The sequence below is a fragment of the Musca autumnalis genome, unplaced genomic scaffold (assembly GCF_047663935.1).
Source record: "Musca autumnalis isolate F117 unplaced genomic scaffold, ASM4766393v1 scaffold_3, whole genome shotgun sequence".
Taxonomy (NCBI): domain Eukaryota; kingdom Metazoa; phylum Arthropoda; class Insecta; order Diptera; family Muscidae; genus Musca; species Musca autumnalis.
The window spans coordinates 61,000,510-61,024,940 of record NW_027411866.1 but is presented as its reverse complement, the minus strand read 5'-3'; the positions used below and the strand labels follow the sequence as shown (position 1 = coordinate 61,024,940).

At 39.6% G+C, this 24,431-nt stretch overlaps 1 protein-coding gene across 2 annotated transcripts in view; it reads right to left on the bottom strand.

Moving 5' to 3' along the window:
- The window catches only part of LOC141399830 (uncharacterized), a 165,830-nt gene extending 145,691 nt beyond the window's left edge, over nucleotides 1-20,139 (bottom strand). Inside the window, exons 1-2 of one of the 2 annotated variants that reach the window (XM_073979160.1) lie at nucleotides 19,119-20,139; nucleotides 15,672-15,785 (exon numbers count right to left, since the gene is read on the bottom strand). In XM_073979160.1, the coding sequence (XP_073835261.1) occupies nucleotides 15,718-15,785; nucleotides 19,119-19,632 (582 nt within the window). In that variant the 5' untranslated portion in view covers nucleotides 19,633-20,139 and the 3' untranslated portion in view covers nucleotides 15,672-15,717. Of the gene's footprint in view, nucleotides 1-15,671; nucleotides 15,786-19,118 lie in introns of those variants that run through there. The other variant, XR_012411974.1, reaches the window with a different exon arrangement.
- Nucleotides 20,140-24,431: the final 4,292 nt, after the last annotated feature.

The window sequence follows — 24,431 nt, the reverse complement described above, 5'->3', positions numbered from 1 at the left end:
ATGTTTGCGTAGCAATGAAATTAAAAGAAAATAAATAAAAACACAAAGGATTAGAATTTTTTCTCAAACAATATTGAGTTATGTTTTATTATGGATTGTTCGTGGAACAATCACTTATTTACCTTTTTTACAGAGTGTAAGGGTATGTGCTTATAGGACGATATCCAATGAGCGAGTGATTTTAGAAAAGCTAGGATGTAACAAAGCGGAGCTTAGAAAAAAGTTACTCGTTAGATCTTGTTACTATCCTTGTATTTGTGTACGAGATACACAAAGTTGTATACAAAGGTAGGGGACAAAATCTAACGCAGGGGTGCAAAACCCATATGAAATATAAAATCATTTAAATTACTTAAACCAAGTTTGAAATTAAACATTGCCGCCCGCGTTGCAACATCCTGCTATGTTGCAAAAGTAATAATAAAATTAAAAATAAAAAATATATACAAGTTTTTTTCCATATTCTTTTTTTTAATTCTCTTTTTTCATTTTTTCAAAAAACATTATAAAGATATAAAAGTTATTTGCTCGTGGAGCAGGACCGTTGTATGACTCGTGGAGCCACAATCCTATAACCTTTTATAAAAAATAAAAACAAGTCGACTCGTGGAGTCGTGTGACAAGGACTCGTGGAGCCAAGGCAATTGAAGATTGCCCCTCACGTTTAACTTAAATACTACATGGACCCGAGATTACCCAACCAAAAATGGTGAGTTGGGCCCATGGGAAACCAGGTCTCGAATATGACTGAGGCTTCATTACCTTATGGTAGACTTCAGGACCCAGAACAAGACTGACTGCAGCAGATTGATAAAACCGAGGATCGGCTAACTGCAGACCAGCGAAATGCTCTTTATAGTCCTCGGACACAGACTCCGAAGGAGCCATGAGGTGACCCAAATCTGTCACCCGCGCCGACACTCTTACTTGCTGCGATTGATCGTAGCAGGATGCGACGAGCACCTGACAGAACCGCTCTGGACCCACCAGAACAGGACACAGACCAAGGCTGTCAGCCAATGATCGGCAAATTACGCTGTGTCCTGCACAGGGATCCAGAAGAGCCCTGACCAGTATCCGACGATCGGGTAATAAGACATGTACCACCAATGTAGGTCCGAGCGTAGCTACAGACTGAAAGGCAGAGACAGGCCGGTACGTAGCCGAAGGCAGAGTGTTATGCCGGGGAGCAACAGAGGGACCTGGCAGTGGTCGGTTTTGGCAGACGGACGTTTCGAAGATCTACCTTTGCGTAATTTGGTTTTGGTTTGAGTTTGGTTGGCAGGGGCACAGTCGTTGGGAGAAGGCTGGTGAAGCAACGTATGATGTTCCTTGTTACAAATTTTGCAATGATACCGACTGCTACATTGGGAGATATGGTGCACGGCGGACAAACAGTTGCCACAACACTTGTGAAGTGCCACCATACGCAACCTTCTCTCAACTCGCATTGCCTTAAACTCTTTGCAATCACGAAGTAGGTGATTCCCTTCGCAAACTACGCAAGCCTTTTTCGAAGCCTGGTTCTTTCGGCCTGGTGCCGAAAGTCGTGGCGTGACCACAGGTTCTCCTGAAGGAGCTTCAGGGACCGTCGTAGACGGATTTTTAGTTTCCTTAAACGAAGGAGCGGCCTGAGGAAGCTCAGAATCCGCAAGGGGGACTGCCGAGGCATCAAGCTCCCGTTCCTCATCAGACATGGGGACGTTGTCCTCAATCTCAGGGAGAGTTGCAGCCATCTTGCCTAAATCTTCCATCTTCTGTGAAAAATAGAGAGGATGCAACAATACAATGACGAGGAACACATAATTATTATTTGGCCAGAATGACCAATGTAAAAAACCGTAGGTCGTTTTGTAATTACCATAGCCCGAATATTCGCGACTCCTTCGCTACCATCAATAGTCGTTTTTCATTTCGCGAAAAAGTATAGAGGACGCGAAAGCCGACACGAGATATGGACTATAATAACACTGTGTTACAGTGAAAATTTGCAGGGGTTCTAATGCATAAATTCGGTTTTGTGGGAGTCCACAGAATACGAAAATACCTTTGGTTTCTTTGGGTCACTTCGGTTTTTCATTTTATAACGATAAATGTAGTGAAAAATTGGCTTTCTTGGATTTTCAACTTTAAACGGACATTACTTCTTTTTTCCACAACCGATTTGCACACACTATTTTTCATTATAAAGGGGAGAGTAATGCCTTTCGAACAAGCCATAGATTATTAAAATCGGTTTCCAAATGGCTAAGTAATAGTGGTTTAAGTGTGACAAAAACGCATTAAAAAACAGCAAAATGTTTTTCCTTATGCTCTAGGCGGCGTAAACGACACCTAACAATACAATTGTTTACTGTTAACAAGTAGGAAATTTAGTTGGCTTTCCAAAATGGGGAAAACCAACGAAATCCGTTGAAAAATAAATGCGTTATGGCATTTTTTGTGTTTCAACTTTTTGGTTTTTTTCATATTTTCCTTTATAAAACATTGATACCTTGTGCGTAATTGTTAAGCAGGATAATCACAATTAGAATCATACATGCTAAGATACCCATCTTTTATAAAGGAAAATATAAAAAAAAACCAAAAAGTTGAAACACAAAAAATGCCATAACGCATTCATTTTTCAACCGATTTCGTTGGTTTTTCCCATTTTGGAAAGCCAACTAAATTTCCTACTTGTTTACAGTAAATAATTGTACTGTTAGGTGTCGTTTACACAGCCTAGAGCACAAGGAAAAACACTTTACTATTTTTAATGCGTTTTTGTCACACTTAAACCACTATTACTTAGCCATTTGTTAACCGATTTTAATAATCTATGGCTTGTTCGAAAGGCATTACTCTCCCCTTTATAATGAAAAATAGTGTGTGCAAATCGGTTGTGGAAAAAAGAAGTAATGTCCGTTTAAAGTTGAAAATCCAAGAAAGCCCATTTTTCACTACATTTATCGTTATAAAATGAAAAACCGAAGTGACCCAAAGAAACCAAAGGTATTTTTATCTTCTATGGACTCCCACAAAACCGAATTTGTGCATCAGAAATCCTGCAAAAAAATGTTGTCCACTTTTGTATGACAGTGTAATTATGGTAGCGCAATTAATTTAACGATTGGCCGTCTAATAGTGCCATTTTCTGTATAAATGTCCGCGACGCGAACTCTAGAATCCGTACCCGGGTGCACCGCTATTATTCGACCTAATTTCCACGAAGTGGGAGGTAGATTTTCGTGCCGTACTACTACCAAGTCACCCGTTTGTAAATCGCGTTGCGGAAACTTCCATTTATATCTTTTATGCAAGTTCTTTAAATACTCTTCTTTCCACCGAAGGCAGAATTGTTGAGTAAGAGCTTTCATTTTCCGGAAACGATTTACAAGGTGAAGAGGCGATTCATCTATTAATGGCTCCGGAGGAGCTAGGATCGGAGACCCAATAAGGAAGTGACCTGGTGTTAGCGCTACAGTATTTTGCGGATTGTCATTCATGGGACATAAAGGACGTGAATTTAAACAAGCTTCGATTCTGGAAAGAATCGTAGAAAGTTCCTCAAATGTAAATTTGAAGTTTTTAGCTTGTTTACGGAAATGTAATTTAAAACTTTTTACTGCGGCTTCCCAAAGACCACCCATGTGGGGAGCGCCGGCAGGTATGAACTCCCACGAAAGTTCTTGATAGTGCAGCGTGGAACACAGACTATTTCGACTTTCGCGGACTACGGCTTTGAAGTCCTGCTCTAGTTCCCTAGAAGCTCCAACGAAGTTGGTGCCGTTGTCAGAAAATATAGTTTTTGGACAACCTCGCCTCGAAATGAAGCGTTGGAAGGCTGCTATAAATGTTGCCGTGGACAAATCTGAAGTAGCTTCCAAATGGATTGCTTTCGTAGAAAAGCAAACAAAAACACAGACGTACCCTTTAGTGATTTTAGTCAAGCGGCCTGTAAAGGATTTGAGGTCAAAAGGACCTGCAAAGTCAACACCAGTAGTGGTAAAAGGCCTTGAACAAGTTACTCTTTCCGGTGGAAGAGCAGCCATAATTTGAGTACACGTACGACTTTTAAATAAATGGCAAGTTTTGCATTTTTTAATCGTTGTCCTAATTAATGAAGTGAGTCTTGGGATCCAGTACTCAATCCTGAGGATGCGTAGCATCAATTGATTTCCACCGTGGATGGAAATGGTATGAATAAAATTTACCAGAAGACGTGCAAAGAGACTGTGGTAAGGGAGAAGTATGGGATATCTTTCTGAATAAGAAAGAGTGGGTGACCGTGATAGTCGTCCATTAAGTCTCATAACTCCTGTATCATCCAGAAATGGATTTAGTGATAGAACAGAGCTTTTTGGATTTAAGGGAACCTTATCTAACAAAGACTGATACCCATCCGCGAAGTGTGTTTTCTGAGCTAGAACAGCTAGACGTAATCTAGATGCTTTAAGCTCCGAACTTGAGAGGTTGTCATCATTGTAAATGTAACGACCTCTATATGCACGGTGAGTGTTATGGATAAACCTATACATATAAGATAGGACTCGTAAAGCCCTATCTAAAGATGAAAATCTCGCTAAAAAGTCCTCAGAATCAGTTAAAAATGAAGTATGCGCCTTGACAGCACGTATTTCAATATCGGTGTCAAGTGAGGTTAAATTAGAAATATCCCACTGAGAACTATCTTGGCGAAGCCAATGTGGTCCATGCCACCATAGTTGGGATGAGGCGAGATCAGAGGGCGAGACCCCCCGGCTGCCTAAATCAGCGGGGTTATCTTCAGAGCGCACGTGATGCCAACTACCTCTGTCTGTAATCTCCTGAATCTTACTAACACGGTTGGCAACAAACGTAGTCCATGTAGATGGAGTTTTGTTTAGCCATGAAAGGACGATCGTAGAATCGGTCCAGCAATATATTTTTTGGAATGAAATGTCAATTTCATTCTGAATATTTTTTAATAATTCGGAAGCCAGAACGGCTCCGCAAAGCTCCAACCGTGGTAAAGAAACTGACTTTAGGGGGGCTACCTTAGTTTTGCAGGTCAGGAGGTGAGTATAAATGGTTTTATTCGGAGTTACTATCCGAATATATATCACCCCCGCGTATGCCTTTTCTGAGGCGTCAGAAAAGACATGAAGTTCGGCGGAACAATCTGGCGTATAATGAACCCACCGAGGAATATGAATGGAATTCACATCCTGGTAACAGTCCACGAAATCTTGCCAGTCACGTTCTGTCGTAGACAGAAGTGCATCATCCCATCCGATTTTATCTGTCCAGATCTTCTGCATAACTATTTTGGCAGTAACTATAATTGGGCCTAACCAACCTAAAGGATCAAATAATTTAGCAATAGTTGACAATGTTTCTCGTTTCGTGTAGTGATCTTTTGTGGGTAAAGCACTCACACTGAAATAAAACAAGTCAAGCAGAGCATTCCAACGTATTCCCAGAGGTTTGGAACTGCTAGCTTCAATAAAGGAGAGAACCTTAGCATCGATTAAATCTTCCGTGGGAAGATTTTGCAAAATAGCACGGTCATTTGCTGTCCACTTCCTCAATTCAAATTTTGCAGAGGAAAGAGCTGCTATTAATTGGTCTCTAGAATCTAGGGCTGTACTTATGTCATGATATCCTGTTAGTACGTCGTCGACGTACATGCACTTACGAAGTATGTGTGCAGCGAGAGGATATCCATCGTTAGTATCGTCCGCTAATTGTAAAAGCGTCCGTATAGCTAAGTAGGGGGCGCAATTCACACCAAATGTCACCGTCTGCAATTCAAAATCCTGAACAGGTTTTTGTGGAGAATCCCGGAAAACTATTCGTTGAAGTGGAGTATGTGCCGGATCGACACGTATTTGGCGATACATCTGGGTGATGTCGCAATTAAAAACGAATTTAAATAGTCTCCACCTCAGAATCAGCAAAACTAAATCCAATTGCAGAGTAGGTCCCACATGTAAAATGTCGTTAAGACTTTTCCCGTTGGATGTTTTGTTCGAGGCGTTGAAAACCACTCGAAGTTTGGTAGTCTGTTTGTCGGGATTTATCACGGGATGATGTGGCAAGTAACAAACCGAAGAGTTTGTTGAAGCGGCGCCAACAGGCCTCATATGATCCAATGCTAAGTACTCATTAACAACTTGATCATAGACTACCTTTACTTGTGGCTTTCGAAGGAGGGATGCCTCATTTCGAAGAAATTGTCGTAAACAATTTGCTCGGGAGAAGCCTAACTCCACCTGTCCAACTATCTCAGTCTTGAGGGGAAGGCTAACAACGTACCTACCATTTGAATCCCGACGTGTGGTACGCTTATAATAGTCTTCGCATAATTGGTCAGAGGGGGATAGAATTTTACGTTTGGGAATTTCCTCAAGTTCCCAAAAGCGAAGAAGAGTCTTGTCAAGATTTTCCTCTTCTGAAAAGCTAACCTTTGTTGAAAATACCGGAATATTTGGAGAGGGAATAGGACCAGTAATGATCCAACCAAAGACCGTATTTTGTGCTATTAGCGACCCTAAGATATTGATGTGAGTACCCTGTTGTAGGATCTTTGGATAAAGATCTGCTCCCAGCAAAAGATCAACAGGTCGACACTTGAATAAATTGGGATCTGCCAAACGAATATTTGGCAATTGAGAAACAATGTCAGCATTGATGGTAAAAGAGGGCAGATTGCCCGAAATGGATGGCAAAATTAGGGCCGTAGTATTTATTGAACGCGATGCATCCAATGGAGAAGTAATGCTGACCGAACATAACTTGCGCGACGTGGTCGAAACTGTCTGATTAATCCCAGAAATGGAAGCTAACGTTGTAGTAGCTGTGATACCTATAAGGCGTTGTAAACGCTCTGTAATAAAAGATGCTTCTGAAGCGGGGTCAATAAGTGCCCTGGCAGGGTACGTGGTACCATGATGAACGATGTTCACCATTGCCGTGCCTAATAAGACATTCCTGCTTTGTGCAGTATGGAATACCTGTCTATTAGCAGAAGACGAAGAATCTGATCTAATACCTGTAGAGGTAGAGGGTTGATCAAAAGAAGATACACTCCTATTGTTGGAAGTTGCTGTCGAAGACGTTCCAGCAGTTGTATTGTCCCTGTGTAATAAAGTGTGATGTCTTTTATTACATTTACTGCAAGTGTAGGGACTACTGCAGTGATTAACTACATGTTTAGAGGACAGACAGTTAAAGCAAGAGTTATGTCGCCTAATTGTATTTATTCTTTCAGGAACTGAAAGTTTCAGAAACTTTTGGCATGCTCTGATGTGATGCGTTTGTCGTGGACAAAGAACACATGTTTTATTTGAAGAGGCACGAGAGGACCTCGAAGAAGGGGGGAATTCCGAGGCGAAAATGTGGGGGATCGGTTCGTGCCAGCATTCGTGAAATGCGAACGAACTTTTTTACTGGTGGATGGTTTGCCAGTATCTATACCCCTAATGTCACGTAGACAGGTAAGAGTTTGAATTCGTTCTGTAAGAAACGAGTCCAAATCGTCCCAGGAAGACAAAGCAGATTTGTCTTTAACACTTTGTTCCCAAAGTGTGACACTATTTTTAGGAAGTCTCTGAAGACATATGAACACTAGGATAGGGTCCCAGTCTTCAGTTGAGACGTCATAATTGGACATGGCAGAAATACATCCATTGATACCCCTCTGTAATTTCTTTAACCCTGAACTAGTCTCACTTTCTAAAACTGGTAGGTCAAATAAAAGTTTAAGTTGGTGGTTCACCAAAATACGTGGATTGTCGTAAGTCTGTTTAAGAGCTTTCCACGCAGGACCAAAGTTTTTGTGGGTTAGTGAAAACTTTGCCACAATTTCATGGGCGTCGCCACTGGTTTTTTTATTTAAATGGCATAGACGTTCAATGTCACTAATGCCAGTGTTATTAATATACACAGCCGAAAATAGGTCTCTAAATGTTGGCCAAGAAAGGAAGTCACCGTTAAATACTTCAATGTCGCAGGGTGGTAAATTTAACCTATGTCCAATATGTTCATCACCACAGGATGTGAATGATGTATTGGAGGAATGGTGAGAATGATGCGTGACATCCAACATTGAAGTTGCACAGTCGGAACGATGTGATCTATTGCCTACACTAGCGTGAGGGGAAGATGTTGCTACTGAGGACTTGGGCGGAGCCCGAAGTCGATCTAACTTCCTATTAATAGAGGCGAGAGCATTTAGATAAGATCTAAATGCAACCTCATATTTGCCATCAACAGCAGTAACGTCGTTACAAGAACTTTCATTTTCTTTAAAGAAATTGAGACAATCGTCAAACGTAGTTTTTACCTTGTCCCATAATCTCTTGACCTCAGCTTCTTGTAACTCTAATATGTAAATATCGAGCTCCTCGTCCCGTTGGGCACTGAAGCTAGCGTCAAATTTAACCAAAGCGTCAGTAGCTCTGATAAATAAATCTAGTCGAGTGACAGACATTTTAAATCAAAAACTGAACGTAATTCAGAAAAATTTTAATTAGAAAATCAAAGTAAAGTTTCGTTGAAAACGATGTTTATTTTTATTATAATGATGTTTTTTATATTAAAAATGAAGCACTTGCACCAGGAATTTCCAAGGTAATTGTTCGAAAAACAATTCTTGTAATAGAAAAAACTCTGTAAAACTGCACGAAAATGCACCAAAGTATTTTGGAAATTTATTATTTTGCACGAGATGCAAGAAATTTGAAGATAGTGACACGTGATGTCAAAAACTGTATGCGAAAATCCAATAAAAATGTTAAATTTTCACCAAACTATTAGCCAAAATAATTTTAAAACACGTGATGCTTTAAAATAAAATAATTTTATTGGTTAGAATACACTGAATTTATAAGTAGTCGTAGACTATTTCAATAATGTATCGTGGATACAGCAATATATTTGAGGTTTAACGTGATTAAACCACCAAAAATTCTTCAAATTTTAAGAAAAAATTCAAAACTCACTCTAAATTTCTTTCAGTGTATTCAAATTTCCACAAAATGCTTACAGTGTATCGTATAATACACGTAAACTATGGCAATGTATCGAAGATAGCACTTGCCGAAAATAAATTTCCAAAAATATTAAATAAAATCGAAAATTCGCAAAAAATTTCGCAATTACCGACTGTAGGGTGCACGGACTGTAAAAATGCACGTTAGTAATCGCTAGCGAACAACAACAAATTATTCAAATAAATCAATTTAATTCAAAATATTTAAATAAAAGATTTGAAATAAAAGTGTATGTAATATAATATATAAAAATAATAATAATTTTAGAAATATGACCGAATATAGGGTGCACGGTGTCGAAAACACGAATAAAATTTATTTTTAGTTGATATCCGAAAGATTCAACTCAAGAAATACCCGAAAACGGCACTAAAATATTTTTAAAAAATTGAAATGTATTATTAGTTACACTTGGATACCCCTAATACAATTGATTGGGTGTAAATGATATATAAGTGCCAAATCTGCCACCCGTATTAATTAAAGGTGGAAACAATCAGCAGTAATGACAAATGAATGACATTTATTCTTTTATATTGGAATTGTTATTGTTGTGATGATTTTGGTGTTTTGGCGAACAAAAAGAAGCACAATAAAAGAAAAACACCACAATAACAATGAATTTATATTTAATGTAAATGAAATGTGCTAAAACACTGATAAAACTGAATGTGGAAATAAATAAAAATTAAGGAGAATCACTGTGATTGTTGTTGTTTCTTCTGTGAGGAAGTAGTGGACGATTTGACACTTAGTTTTGTTGATATTTTTTAATGAATTTTACCGACGGCAAATGGACGGACACTTATGCGCGTTTGTAAAACGACCGACGGCTTTTTTAATTATTTATCACAACACGGTAATCACTGTACAACACTTTTATTTGTAAAAATAAATTAGGCAATGTACATACCTGTGTTGTTGATATTATATTATTTGGGTGAAATAAATGAAATTATATGTGGGGATGATCGTGGATCGTGTAGGTTGTTGTTGTTCTCGACGTAGTCGAATTGCCTTGTAAAGGAGAAAAAGGAGAGCGTTAGTAGTTTTCGTTGAAAACAATCCGGCTCGAAGGACCAATGTTTGCGTAGCAATGAAATTAAAAGAAAATAAATAAAAACACAAAGGATTAGAATTTTTTCTCAAACAATATTGAGTTATGTTTTATTATGGATTGTTCGTGGAACAATCACTTATTTACCTTTTTTACAGAGTGTAAGGGTATGTGCTTATAGGACGATATCCAATGAGCGAGTGATTTTAGAAAAGCTAGGATGTAACAAAGCGGAGCTTAGAAAAAAGTTACTCGTTAGATCTTGTTACTATCCTTGTATTTGTGTACGAGATACACAAAGTTGTATACAAAGGTAGGGGACAAAATCTAACGCAGGGGTGCAAAACCCATATGAAATATAAAATCATTTAAATTACTTAAACCAAGTTTGAAATTAAACACTACATATTACTAAAACAAGTAAGAAAGTACCAGACAGCTGTGCCGACGGTTTTTTTAAATTTTGAAACAATTTCCCAAGAAGTCCATTCTTCTCTCTTTGAACCCCAAAAAATTGTACCGTTATAAAAAGGGCCATGAAGACAAAAAAAAATTGAGACAATCCGAGACGAGTCATTAAACGACACTCTTTCCAAAATTTGCGTGGAAGGTGTTTTTCGATGTAGTCCATATTCGGACGTAATCCAACCATGTTCCAAACAAATTCAAAACGGTTCAAAAACCGCTGTTAAACTATACTTTTCCCAGAGGAGTGGGTTGATATAGCCCATATTCGCACCTTATATATGCATGGAAGTACTATTTCCACATCCCTAGTTTGGAACAATTCGGTTAGTCCCTTCTGGAATTATTGTGCGAAAAATTTTGAACTTTTGTAAGGGTAATTAACGGAAGGGGTAGACCGATATGGTCCATCTTCGAACTAAAACTAAGCTGGGACAAAATTTACGAGACCTAAAATTTTAACCAAATAGGTTTTTTTTCTTCAAGAGCCACCCAGACAGACGGACGGACAAGGGTAAATCGACTCCAACTTGTCTGAAATGGATTTCGTCCAAACATACTTTGGGTACAAAATCATTATTTCGATAATCTCGTTGACCTAAGTGTTGAATATTAAAAGAATTTTAGAAATAGTTTTCGGTGATTTTTCGAGAATATTTCGAGGTATTATTACATTACTTTTTACCAAAGGTAACACAAAAACTTCAAGACCCCGTACAGCATTGTAATTTTTAACAATTTTGAAAACCTGGGAATGCTTTTTTCATGATTTGAAAACTTTTCTATGATGATTTCGAAATTTTGTAACATGGAATGTAAGCGTAGTTCTATGCAGGAAATTCACAACAATAAAAAACTCGTCTATGTTAAGCAGTAGTTCAGTTATTTAACCGCTCTATTCATATTGGTTTTCAAGTTTAGTTTCGTAGATTGCCGAAATATGTCTCCTAGAAATAAAATATAGACGAAAAATTGAATTTGGATATTTTACCCACAAATACTGTGGAATTTCTAACTCTGTTATCTGAGCACGTACATCAACACACTTTGCATCTATGATAAGTTCGAGAGGTCGTCTTTCAAAAATAACTCACGTGGGCGGAAGGTGGCTACCAGGAATAAAGATATAAGATATATATTAAAACATGTTTCAATTTTCACACAAAAGTTTCGATCCACTTCATCCGCTAAAAACTATCTGATCATCATGTAAAACTACAAGCTTCTTTTCTGCCATAAGCTCCCGCCTTATTTAAAATGTCGCGGTGATCGGACTATGATTGCGACCTACAGAGCAGATATAAATTCGGATAAAACTTTTGTTTTTGGTCCATTTCACGATATTTTACGATCATCACCAATAAAAATAGCGATCTATTCTGATGTGAAACAGACCTCCCTACCAAATTTCGTGACGATCGGTCCATAATTGCGGCCTGGAGTTAGATTACAATTTATAATGGACAGACGGACACATGGACGTACGGACACACATCGCTATATCGCTTTATCTCGTCGAGATATGAAGATTGGTATACCACATTGGTGGTCTACGAATATTTCGCGGTGTTATAATGATTTTTTAGCAAAACAAACTTATAATACCCTTCTCACATTGTGGAGTAGGCTATAATAAACAATATTTAATATGGAAATGGTGAACACTGAAAATGTAGTTGTACTAATACACATTTTAATTATTATTTATATTTATTTAAGTACTGTCCATATCACTTTAGTTCGATTTTCAAACCATAAGCCGTAGACATCAACAGCTTATTATTGTATTATTGTACAAAATAAACCCAAGAACAAGTTTAGTAGAAAAATCAAAAAACAAAAAAATCGCCGGAGCGCTTTTTAAATAAATCGCGATCAAAGTACACATGTTTAGGGTTTTTTAGGTTTTCACGATTTTTTCATCTATGAATATTGCTGTTTTATTGTATTGTATGCGGTTTTTATTTAAAGTTAGTTAAGGCGCACCGTACATGGCATTGTTTTATAAGGAGACGATATAGTCGGTGAATTTTTCCACATTTATATATGGTAGATGCAGGAATTTGGGTGCCACCGTGGTGCAATGGTATGCACACCCGCCTTGCACGCTGAAGGTCGTGGGTTCGATTCCCCGGCCAAGCAACATCAAACAATTTTCAACGGTGGCAAAATACCCCTCAGTAATGTTGGCAACATTTCCTGAGTATTTCAGCCATGTAAAACTTCTCTACAAGTGGTGTCTTAAGACACGCCGTTCGGACTCGGCGATAAACTGTAGGTCCCATATCATTGAGTTAATATGAATCGGAGTGCACTCATTGATATGAGAGAAGTCTCCCTGTCCTATTATATGTATATATCTCAAAAATTGTAAAACCTACGAAAATATCATAAAGGTCAATCTTTTAGAGAATTTACACAGCTACAATATTTTCCCTAATACCATTACCATACGACTTCCAAGCAAAATCGTGAAAACCTAAATACCCCAAAAATGTGAACTTTGACCGCAATTTATTTAAAAACGCTCCGGCAAATTTTTTTTTATTTTTCTCATCTAGGAACATTGTAGTTTCCGAATCCGCAAAAACTTCCCAGGTTTAAGCTCCTTTCATTTAAAGTTGGTTGAAGAGCACCGTGTGTACCAAATTTAGTACCTTCCCAAGGCTAATTTAACAAGGTGATCCAAAAGGCGAATTCAGGCCGTCGTCTTCATTTGCTGTCAAAATGTTTTGCGCGAAATATCCCCAAAATGTAGAAGAAAACGGTAATATATCCTTCGCTAAGCTTAAATAAAGATGTTGTAAACACAAATTATTGATATAAGTGAAATAATTGTTATTTATTTTTGATTAAAAATATGTTTTGACAGCAAATGAAGACATCAGTTGGCATTATTGTATCACCTTCTTTCTTGCACCATGGTACCTTCCATACCCATAAGTACGAACTTTCAAAACTACTTCAATCCTACACATAGACAGTAATCTTAGGAGCATGCCTAAATACGTCGGTATTCCCAATGCGTTTGTCGTGAAAAAAGTAGAACACATGTATTCTTATGAAATACTTCGAGCTTATTTTATTCTAAGTTGAAAAAATTCAACTCTGACAGGACGTATAATATGTTTTGCATATATGGATGTGTGTGTTTTGTATTTTGGAAACAAGAGCCAAACAAATCATGAAAATCAATATATCGTCGGTGTCATGCTTAAGTGTTAAGAGATATAGGTGGTTTCTAGGGTTTTTGCGTATGCTCTTTCAGAATTTTTGGTCGGAATTTTCCTATCTGCTCTAGTTTCCGAGATATACACCTTTCGACGAGGAAGCATAAGTTTTTTCCAGGTATAAAATTAATTTTTTAAAATTAAATTAAATTAAATTAAATTAAATTAAAATGCTATTTTTAAAAAATCTTCTATAACTTTTATGTTCCCACAGATGTTCCTCTAAAGTTTTGCAAATATTTTCTATATAATATTATTAATAATTCAAGTCAAAAATATAAAAATTTTCTTAAGTCGTCTCCACGCAGTTGTGACGCAAACATTAAAACGCGATTATCTCGAAACGTGAAAATGGCGTATGGAACACTTAAGCATGACACCGACGATATTGTAAAGGAAAATTATTTGTGTCCACGAATAAGAAAAGGTTTAATATGTTTTAATCCCGGTTTTGTGTTTTAAACGGGATTTCGGTAATAACGTATTTGGGTAATGCGGAAGCCCCAAGATCGCTTTTGTGGTAGGGTGGTGAATTATTGTAGTACGTCGCGTTTAATATTAGGTATGGGCGTTAATCTAAATCTAAATTTCAGGGTTCCAGCGCTATCCGTTCACCCAAATCCAAACTGTACCAAATTTAGTACCATTTGGTAGTTTCCGGGTCCATAAGCAAGAATTTCCAAACCTGCCTCAATCATACACTCCAAAAGTCTTAATTCCAGCCATGGTGAAATAAGAAGGTGTTACATCAAGTCATACCAAACGCCAAAATTGTTCACAATAACGCATTCCTGCGAATTGCTTGTTTACCTTCTGTATGAGATTTTATTCGCAATAATGCATTTTGACAACTAGTGTGATAATCAGCTGTTTTTCCCGTTGTACCTGTATTATTGTGCCATGATTCCAGCCTTATCCGTTCGCTCAAATCCAAATTGTGGCAACCATAGTACAATTTAGTACTTTTCATACCCATAAGTACGAATTTCCAAAACTTCTTCAATCCTATTGTACCAACAGTATTTTTAGTTCCGAATTTCTGGATTCCAGCTCTATCCGTTCGCTCAAATCCAATTTGTGCCCAACTTAGTACCATTTACTACTTTTCATATTCAAAAAACCCGGCCTTATCTTACGCCTAAACACCAACAAAATCCCACATTTTTTTCTTAATGTATGTACCAAAAATATTTGATATAGCGCGAAAACAATTAATTTTCTTTTTGAAATAAAATATTAAATACAGCCCTAGAAATAATTATATGTTACACCCAGTATTATCTTAAAACTTAAATTTAAGGACTATTACCCGAATGTTATTAATTTAGGTTGGTAATGGTTACCCTGCGTTTACACATAACAGGACAGTTGAGTTCTTGTATTGATTGTCAAAAACCCAAAACTTGCCTGTGTGACGTAGGCGTCCAGACAACTGCAAAAACAGTTGTAACATTATGAATGAAAATCGTAGATTTATTTTGTTTTCCGTTCACATATTTTATTTTTGTTTTCCTTCATCCCAGTCCTGTTGTCTTTTTTGTTATTTGAAATAGTTTTGTTATCATTTATTCAAAAATGTCCATGTTTACTGTCTACGAAAATTACCAGACAGTGCCGAGGCAACTAGTCAAATGTTTGTATGTATTAGTAAATCAGAGTTGTATTTGCAGACAGTCTGTCTTGTGTAAACGCCTAGTTAGAGTGTTTGTTGACACATGTGACTGCCGACCTTGTATGTCTTATATAAATTTCCGTAATATTATTCAAATTAATTATTTCTTTGGAAATAGGGTAGGCGAAAAATGTTTATATAATCATTTGAAAACAAAGGACTTAAACAGAATTATTGAAATAAAAAGTATTTTGGATAAGAACAATAAAGACACACAAAATTTAGGTTAGGTTAGGTTAGGTTTGGGGATGTGTAGTCAATATATATGTATATTGACTACGCCACTCGGAGACCTTTCGGTCCATTGTGATCATCCATAAAGAAAAACGGAGGTTCAGAATTACCTGAAAAGAGAAGAGAAAAGAGAGAAGAATAAAGAAAAAAGGGGGGTGTGGTTTGGAGAATAATAATAAATGAATTAATTATAAAAAATAATGAAGATGTAATAAAGACAGAGAGGGTGGTTTTTTGGCGATGGTGGAAAAAAAAAACTGTCAGAGAAGTAGTTACGCTTATGGGTCGCGCCGTCCCAGCCACTTCAGATTTTTTTATGATGTTGTTTATGATTGTTGGTTCCATGTTTGAGTAGAAGGTTAAGCTTGGAGGAAAGCGTACTCCTGTTAGTCTATACCGCTTTCGAGTTAACATCGGGCAACGACATAGAATATGCTCGATCGTCTCCGTTTCCTCCTCATCTTCACAGAGCCTGCAATAGTCCACGCCATCATCCTGCCATTTGCCGATAAAAGCTCGGATGTTGCAATGGCCGGTAATGACTCCCGTCAATACCCTGATTTCTGATTTACTCAGACTTAAAAGCGAAGTTGTTCTTTTTGTTGAAAGATTCGGCCAAATGGCCCTTGACACGTTGCACCTTGGTTCATTATGCCATAGTTCCTTGGCCTGTTCTTCAAAGAACGTCTCCACCTTCCGAAAAACGTGACATATGGGTGGTTTAATAGAAACAGTGATAGCTTGACTTGTTGATTGAGATCCGTGTCTTGCCAATTCATCTGCCTTCTCGTTTCCCACAATGTCACAGTGACCCGGTACCCAGCAGAGTCGGACAGCGTTAGTTAGGTTCGCCAAAGCAGTTCTACACTCAAAAACGGCCTCAGACTTGATATTGGGGGATTTGATGGCTTTAAGAGCCGGCTGACTATCAACGAAGATAGTCACCGGTTCAAAGATTTCAGCATCCAGACTTTTTATCAACTCTGCGGCCATTTTGATCGCGAAGATTTCTGCTTGGAAAACGCTACAGTCGCTGTTCAACCTATAGGAGTACTCGAGGCAAAGCTTTTCGCAGTAGACGCCAGCTCCGGTACCTTCTTCCATCTTGGAACCGTCTGTATAGAAAGCCAGACCGTCCAGAGGAGGGTTACCACGGATCCAGTCATCTCTACTAGGGATAACGACCTCAAAATCATCAAATCTATGGATTGGTGATAAGTAGTCGCTGAACTTCCCCTGTTGATTTAAGCCAAGGTTTGGCCCTAGCTCTCGAAGAATGCATGCATGACCATAGGTGCTGTCACGCCAACGATTCAATTTATGTAGCCTTAGAGCACTACGTGCTGCTTGACCTTTGATGCTAATTCTCGTGGGCAAGAGGTTTAGCATCGCGTTCAGAGCTGCTTGTGGTGTACTTCTAAAAGCTCCAGTTATCAGGATCGAGGCTGCCCTTTGCACCTTGTCTATGCTGCCCGAGTTCGACTTGTGTCGAAGTGCATGCCACCAGACAAGACATCCGTAGGATAGGATGGGTCTCACCACAGTATTATACAACCAGTGTATAATAGCTGGATTTAGACCCCAACTTTTCCCAATCGAATTCTTACATGAATAGAGTGCGATCATACCTCTCTTCGTCCGTTCCTCGACGTTCCTTTTCCATCTCAGTTGAGAATCCAGGATTGTACCTAGGTATTTGGCCTCAGGAGATAGATGCAACTGCACTCCATCCAATGTTGGTGGTATGAAGTCGCCAAGCTTACGCTTTCTGGTGAACAATACCAGTTCTGTTTTCGTTGGATTTACACCAAGGCCATTTGTGGTGGCCCAACGAGACAGCTTTGATAAGGCTCCTTGCATAAGCTCCGAAATAGTGGACAAGAATTTGCCAGTTATTAGTAAAACTACATCATCCGCGTATGCGACAACCTTGATGCCCTGATTGTCGAATTCCGCCAAAATATTGTTTATCACAAGTAGCCACAGCAGCGGTGAGAGTACACCTCCCTGGGGAGTACCTCGTGTTACTGTCTTCCTTGTTGTCAACTCCCCGATACTGGAATTTATGATCCTGCTCTCCAGCATTCTCTTTATCCAGCAGATCAGGGTTTCCGGGGTGTTGACCGATCTAAGCGAGAGATGAATGGATTCAAGTTTTACGTTCTTAAAGGCTCCTTCTATATCTAGGAAAGCCGCCAAGGTAAAGTTTGAGTTCTCCATATTTCTCTCAATGAAACCCACGACCTCATGAAGAGCAGTTTCGACAGATTTACCTTTCATGTAGGCATGCTGCGAGTCGCTCAGCGAGGCAGTGTCTACAAAGCTCCTAATCTCCAGATCGATCAGTCGTTCGAGTGTCTTGAGGAGAAAGGAGGATAGACTAATAGGTCTGTAGTCTTTCGGTGCAGAGTGACTGGCTTTCCCCGCTTTGGGGATGTAAGTTACCTTTACCTCTTTCCACAGATCTGGTACGCAGGAAAGAAACAAACAGGCCCTAAAGATCTCCTCCAGAATTTGGTATATCTGCGGTGCAGCAAATTGAAGCATCGCAGGAATTACTCCATCTGGACCAGGTGACTTATAGGGTTTGAATGTACTTACTGCCCACTTTATTTTGTTTCTGCTTACAACCTTATCAATGAGGCTCTCGTCCACTGACTCTTGGACTTGGAAGTTGTCACATTCAATGTGAAGGTTACTGGCATCCGTGCAGTCAGGGAAGTGGGTCTCAGCTAGAAGGTTTAGAGTCTCACGACCTGAGTCTGTCCACGTGCCGTCCGGTTTTTTGACACTACCGATGGATTTGGGGTCCTTCGAGAGTATCTTACGGAATCTGGCAGCGTCGTTTACCCCTTCTACAGACTCACAGAAACAAACCCATGACTTCTTTTTGGCGCGCTTGATTTCACTCTTGTATTTGGTGAAACTCGCTTTATACGATTCCCAGTCACTGTCAAGTTTCGTCGAGTGCGCCTTGTTGTACAATTTTTTGGTGTTTTTCCGTAGTTCGCCAAGATCCTTGTTCCACCACACCGGTTGGGATTTCTTCCCAGGATAAGTTAATGGACAGGCATCCTTATGGCAGCGAAGAAGGATTTCTGTTAGGTTGGACACCTTACTGTTAAGCTCAGCAACTGTTTCTATCCTTCCGGGAAGTGTCAGTTGATGGTTCGTCAGATCAGTGAACCTTCCCCAGTCCGTCCTTCTCGGGTTCCTATAAGGATTTTGGCGGACTCCGTCGAAAGAGATTTCAAAGTATATCCTCATATGATCCGAAAAGGAGCATTTGTTGGATACCCTCCAGTTCCTGACGACAGAATCATCTAAATTAGACAGGGTTAGATCAATGACCTCCTCCCTGCCTCTAATTTTAAAGGTGGGATCGTTTCCTATATTACATATTCTTAGATTGTAAGATAATATAAAATTGAAAATCGACTCACCTCTAGTGTTTGTGTCTTTGCTGCCCCAGTGAAAATGGTGGGCGTTGGCGTCACATCCAAGGATAACGTTACAAACGCCCAGGTTCTCCTTCAGCAGCCTGTGTACCCCCTGATTTGGTGGATCAGGGTCCTCATACGGCATGTAGATTGAGGACAGGAGAGTGGCCTTCTCCCTGCCGTTCTCCAGTCGCACCGTGCACATGTCTCCATTACTGTAATTAGATAGAAAGATTAGATTGAGGTTCTTCCTACCTACCACACAGGTCCTCACCTTGTCCCCTACGGACGATGCAAAGACCTCGAAGTTGGCATTGTTCAGTCCAGAGACCTTATTTTTATATATATAAGGTTCCTGGACTAGAACAATGTCTACCTCTGAGTTCGTGAGGGACAGGAGTAGTTCGGCGGCAGCTGCTTTACAATGATGCAGATTAATCTGCAAAATGCGTAGCACCTGCCGCCTGCCTACTCCTACTGACTTCCGCGAGGTGGACTCAGTCGGAACCGAACCCATCCTGAACCGAAGTTCAGTTTTCCCTCACGAATCTTAAGGTACTCCTCTCCTGAGGAGTCTACCGCCATCTTAATGTCCATCCCTCCATTCTCCTTACAAGGGGTGAGACTCATTACAGTCCAGTCCTTAGTAAGGAGACCGGGGTTCTGGAGCTCCAGCATCCTCAGCAAAAGTTCCTTATCCACGGTAGGTGGGGGAACCCATGCTGGGAATACCTTCCTGGACGGAATCTCCGTTATAGACACCGCAGCAATTTTTGCCCCCTCCCAAAGTTCATCAAAGCCATTAACTGTCTTCTTAAGGTACTCTTGCGAGCTCCTGTTGAGACATTTAATGACTTTAACTCCCTTGTGAAGGAAGGCGCCACCAAACTGACGGTCACCCTGGTTCGCCTCAGTGGACACAATGGCTAAACGAAGCCGAGTCTCGAAGAGCAACCAGTGACTTTCGCTGATTTTCCCGAAGGGGTCAGCTCGGTCGATGATTGCTACTAGGAGCTCGTCATCGTTTGCCACAGTGGCCGTTTTGGCGTAGGGTTTCCTACGTCCTCGCTCACGTGCCTTGGCAACAGCTTTTCCTGAGGAGGTGGACGCCTTCTCAGTACTGGTGCTGCTTCCCTTGGCTTTATGAGCAAGGACACCAGCATAGGAGTTCGCCGTGTTGACCGTCTGAGAGATCATCGTCTTCTTTGGCGAAGGCTGAGGGCCTTCTGAAGAGCGAACTCGCTTCACAGTCTTTGACTGCGAGGACTTGTTCGTCTTCTCCGAAGTCGATGGTGTCCCAGTCGATCCACCCGTCGTTACTCCCGAGTGGCTTGCGCAGGTCTTAGACACCTTCTGTTCGTCCGCTTTACCCTCATTAGTTGGGGTAGGAGCCGGATTTGGGACAGTCACCTTCTCCAGTTGACTACTCTTACGAGAATCATTTGGAGTCGGATTATGCCCCTTATCCTTTTCCAGTCCCTTCTGGCTCGGGTTCGGCTTCGGAACAGCTTTAGGTTCCACCTTGCTGTCAGAAGCAGCAGGCTTCACCTCCACCTTTTTGCTTGTCGCCGCAGTCTCTACTGAGTCTTTGGCTGAAGCTGAAGCAGGGTTCGGGAGAAAGTTTTTGTCCACCAAGAGCTCGCATCTGGGTGCATTTGGATAAATTCTTTCGAATTTCCGCATGTACTTCAGCTTGCTCTTGATGAACATGATCTCTCTCCTAGTATGCGAGCTCGCGTCCCTTCCCACGAACTTGCGCAGATACGAAGCTGCACGCTTGTAGTGCCTCGTATCTGAAGCCTCTTTGGCGGAAATTGCGTCTGCGTCGGTGTCCGTCGATGAGGTTTCCTTGGATTCCCCAACGCAGGCCGGAGACTCAGAGTCAGTGGCAATTGTTGGAGCTTCCGTTGATTCCCCCTCGATGGTCATCGACTTAGAGTCAGTGGCTGTTGATGGATCATCTCTAGGTTCTCCATCAACATCCATTGACTCCGTGGCAATCTGCCTTCGAAGCTTAGTATCGGCTGGTGCCGATACAGGACCAGACTGGTTGCGACTTGTCTGTGGTTGCGAACCAAGGTTCACAACCTCTTCGACCACATCACCGTCAGTGGACATGTCGTCATCAGACCTTCTTGTTGACTCAGCTGGGATCACCGTAATGTCCAGTTCGTCGTCAGTGAGGGTGAGATTGTTGAGCATGTCCTCTGGTGGTATGGTCGGAACAAGTCTCTCCAGTTGGTCAAGGAGTTCCCTACTCTGTCTCTCCAGACTGTCCCCAATAACTTTGAGATGTAGGTCGTCCCCGCCCAAAACTTCGGTCCTGTCAGCCGTGGACTGACTGACACCAGTTTTGGCTAAAGCATTATCCTTTTGAAAAACCGGTCCGTCAACAATATTTCGGGTTGTATATACTGCACTTGTAGCAGTTACGGCTGTAGGTGCCAAGGCATCCACACCTGAGACAGCCGGATCACAATCGCTTGATCTCGACGGTACGTGGCTTGTGATCTCACCAACGCTTACCGCCGGTACTGGGTTATTAACTCCCTGCACCGTAACTTTACTCCTTTTACGTCTTTTACCCATCATAGTTGATTTATTTAAGGGAACTACCCCGATCCAATTTTGGTCCACGGGGGGTTTGAAAGAGAACAAACCCCCAGGGTTTCTGAGATATGTGGAGACAGTAAACACCTTCATTTTCCCTCGGGCGCTGCCGACCCCGCATATCTCAGAAACCCCCTTCCCATCCGCCACCCGGGAAGACGCGCCCAGTAGAAGATTGGCAACTCCCGTGGGAAACACACAAAATTTAGGAACAGTTGGAATGGTTCGAATTGGCTTCTGTCTATTAATACAGCCCAAGGAAACAATAAAATCGTGGAAACTGCGTTCTGGAAAGAAATCATGTAAACGGAACGATTATTTGCTGATTTTCTGAAAATTATAAATTGGCAACCTTGTTGTGATAGTCAACTTAATTTGTAGTGCTCCGTGTTTTTATTTAAAAATAATAGTTTTAATATTAAAATTGTGTTTTGTGTAATAAAATTGTTTCAAAACTATTTCAAATTGATTTATACTAACTTGTGAAGTGAATTCAAGTGTGTTTTTACTCAATAACATTTATATTTCGTTACATTACATTAATCTAATTGCTCGATCCCTGTTGTGTTATCATTCTTCTTCTAAATTTATTGGTGTGATTTGTTATTGTAACATTTCGTTGTGTGTTTTTGTTTGTCATCTCAAAATAGAGTTGCCAACTTTCATTTTTTTTTTCTAATCTGAAGGAATTCGAATCCCAGAAATTATTTTTAATTATAGTCTATAAATTGAAATTTGAACATACATATATAAATTAAAATATACAATGGCATGCCCTTATGAATTGAGTAATATCGTTGCTGATGATGCATTATGTGTTACGTGTCGGCTTTGCCTTAATCAATGGCATGTTAAATGTGCTCGCATTAATGCAAAAGTAGACACTATTCGAGAAAATGTTGGTGTTCGTTGGTGCTGCCCTCAATGCAGGAAACTCTCTGCAGAGTTTTATAATTTTGTCAAAGATCTCCGGTCGGAGTTAAATTCAATTAAAATGACTTCTCATCTTTGTCGTCTCTTTTAAAAGTTTTTCGAATTTATTTGAAAAATATCAAGAATTGGACGAATTTGTATCATCACCTGCTAGTGCTGGCCAGAAACGAAAAAGGACTGCGAAAAAGGTACCAACTAAAGTAGTGCCTAGTCGTAAGGCAAGTGTTTCTGAGGGGAGTGTTGCGGAAGACACGTCCTCGGTCAAAGCCTCAGGTAAGACCGAGACTGTTAATGTGCACTCTTATGCTGGTGTTGCGTAACGGGTGGCCCCGGGGGTAAAACGGGTTCAGAGAAGTTGACAACTAATCATGAACTGATGAGTATTGAAGGTGTTGGTCTCCAGAAGAATACACAATCTACTCAACAGATTCAGGAGATATCACTCCCTTGACCAGTTGTTCCTTCCGAGGTTGCTTCTGCCAAAACTGAGCAATCCCTACAAGCTGTCCAGGGACCGTTATCAAATGCTCCGGCCTTGAAAGCGGTCTTTGTAGCTATGTTTTCCTCAAATACTACAGCTGATGATATAAATTATTTTTTTAAATCTAAAATTGAGGGAAATTATTTTATAAAGTGCTATAAGCTTAGATCAGCATTTTCAGCAAATAAATCCTCTTTAAAAGTTGTAGTGAATGAAAATATCTTTATGCAACTAATATCGAAGGAATTTTGGCCTGTTAAAGCATTTGTGGAAAGAACAGATAATGTAGCTTATTTGCCTCAAAGACAGTCTACAGTATCAGAAAACTAATTAGTTCATTCTCAATACAAAATTAACTCGCTTATTTACTGATAGTTTCGGATTATAATGTTATTGTATTTTCGGAAATGTGGTTAAAACCATCCGTGTTAAGTAGTGAGATTTTATGTTCTAATTACCAAATGTTTAGAAAGGATCGTATTAATAAAAAGGCGGAGGAGTCCTTATTGCAGTTGATTCTAAATATTCCGCTAACTTAATTGAACCTAAATTTTCTGATATTGAATTTATTGCCACATCTATTGAATTAGGTAATTATAAGTTATTTGTCACTTGTTCTTATATACCTCCATCATCACAACTTGATATTTATAAGAAGCATATATTAGCAACAAACTATGCCGTCTCTTAAGTGGCTTAAATAGCCTGATTCTGAAGCATTAACTCCCCTAACATCCGACACAAATACAAATCAAGATACATTTGAGATTGTTAATCGTTTTTGTGACCTCAATGTTCATCAAATAAATAATATAATTAATAGCTATGATAGAATTCTTGATTTAGCTTTTGTAAATGTTACACAATATTTCGAAATAACCCGAATTTTTTCAATTTCTTCACCTGAAGACAATCATCACCCTACATTATGTATATCCATGATAAATAATAACATAGTAGAAACTCATTCTAAATTAATGAAATCCGTTCCTGTTTTTAAAAAAACCGATTTTAGAAAACTCAACTCCTTTATTTCTTCTGTAGACTGGGCATCAGTATGTCTATGTAAGAGTCACGAAGACCTTGAATTTGTAATAATAAAATTTTATGATATCCTTAATAAATTTGTCTCAGAGTGTGTCCCTAATATCAGAATGAAAAACTCCGGTAAATATCCATGGATAACATCCGAAGCTTTTTCGGAAATATAAAAAACTGGCTCTTCGATCCAAGTATACTTTAGAGTCCAGTAGGTTGTATAATCTTTACCTCAACAAGATTAGGGATAATTT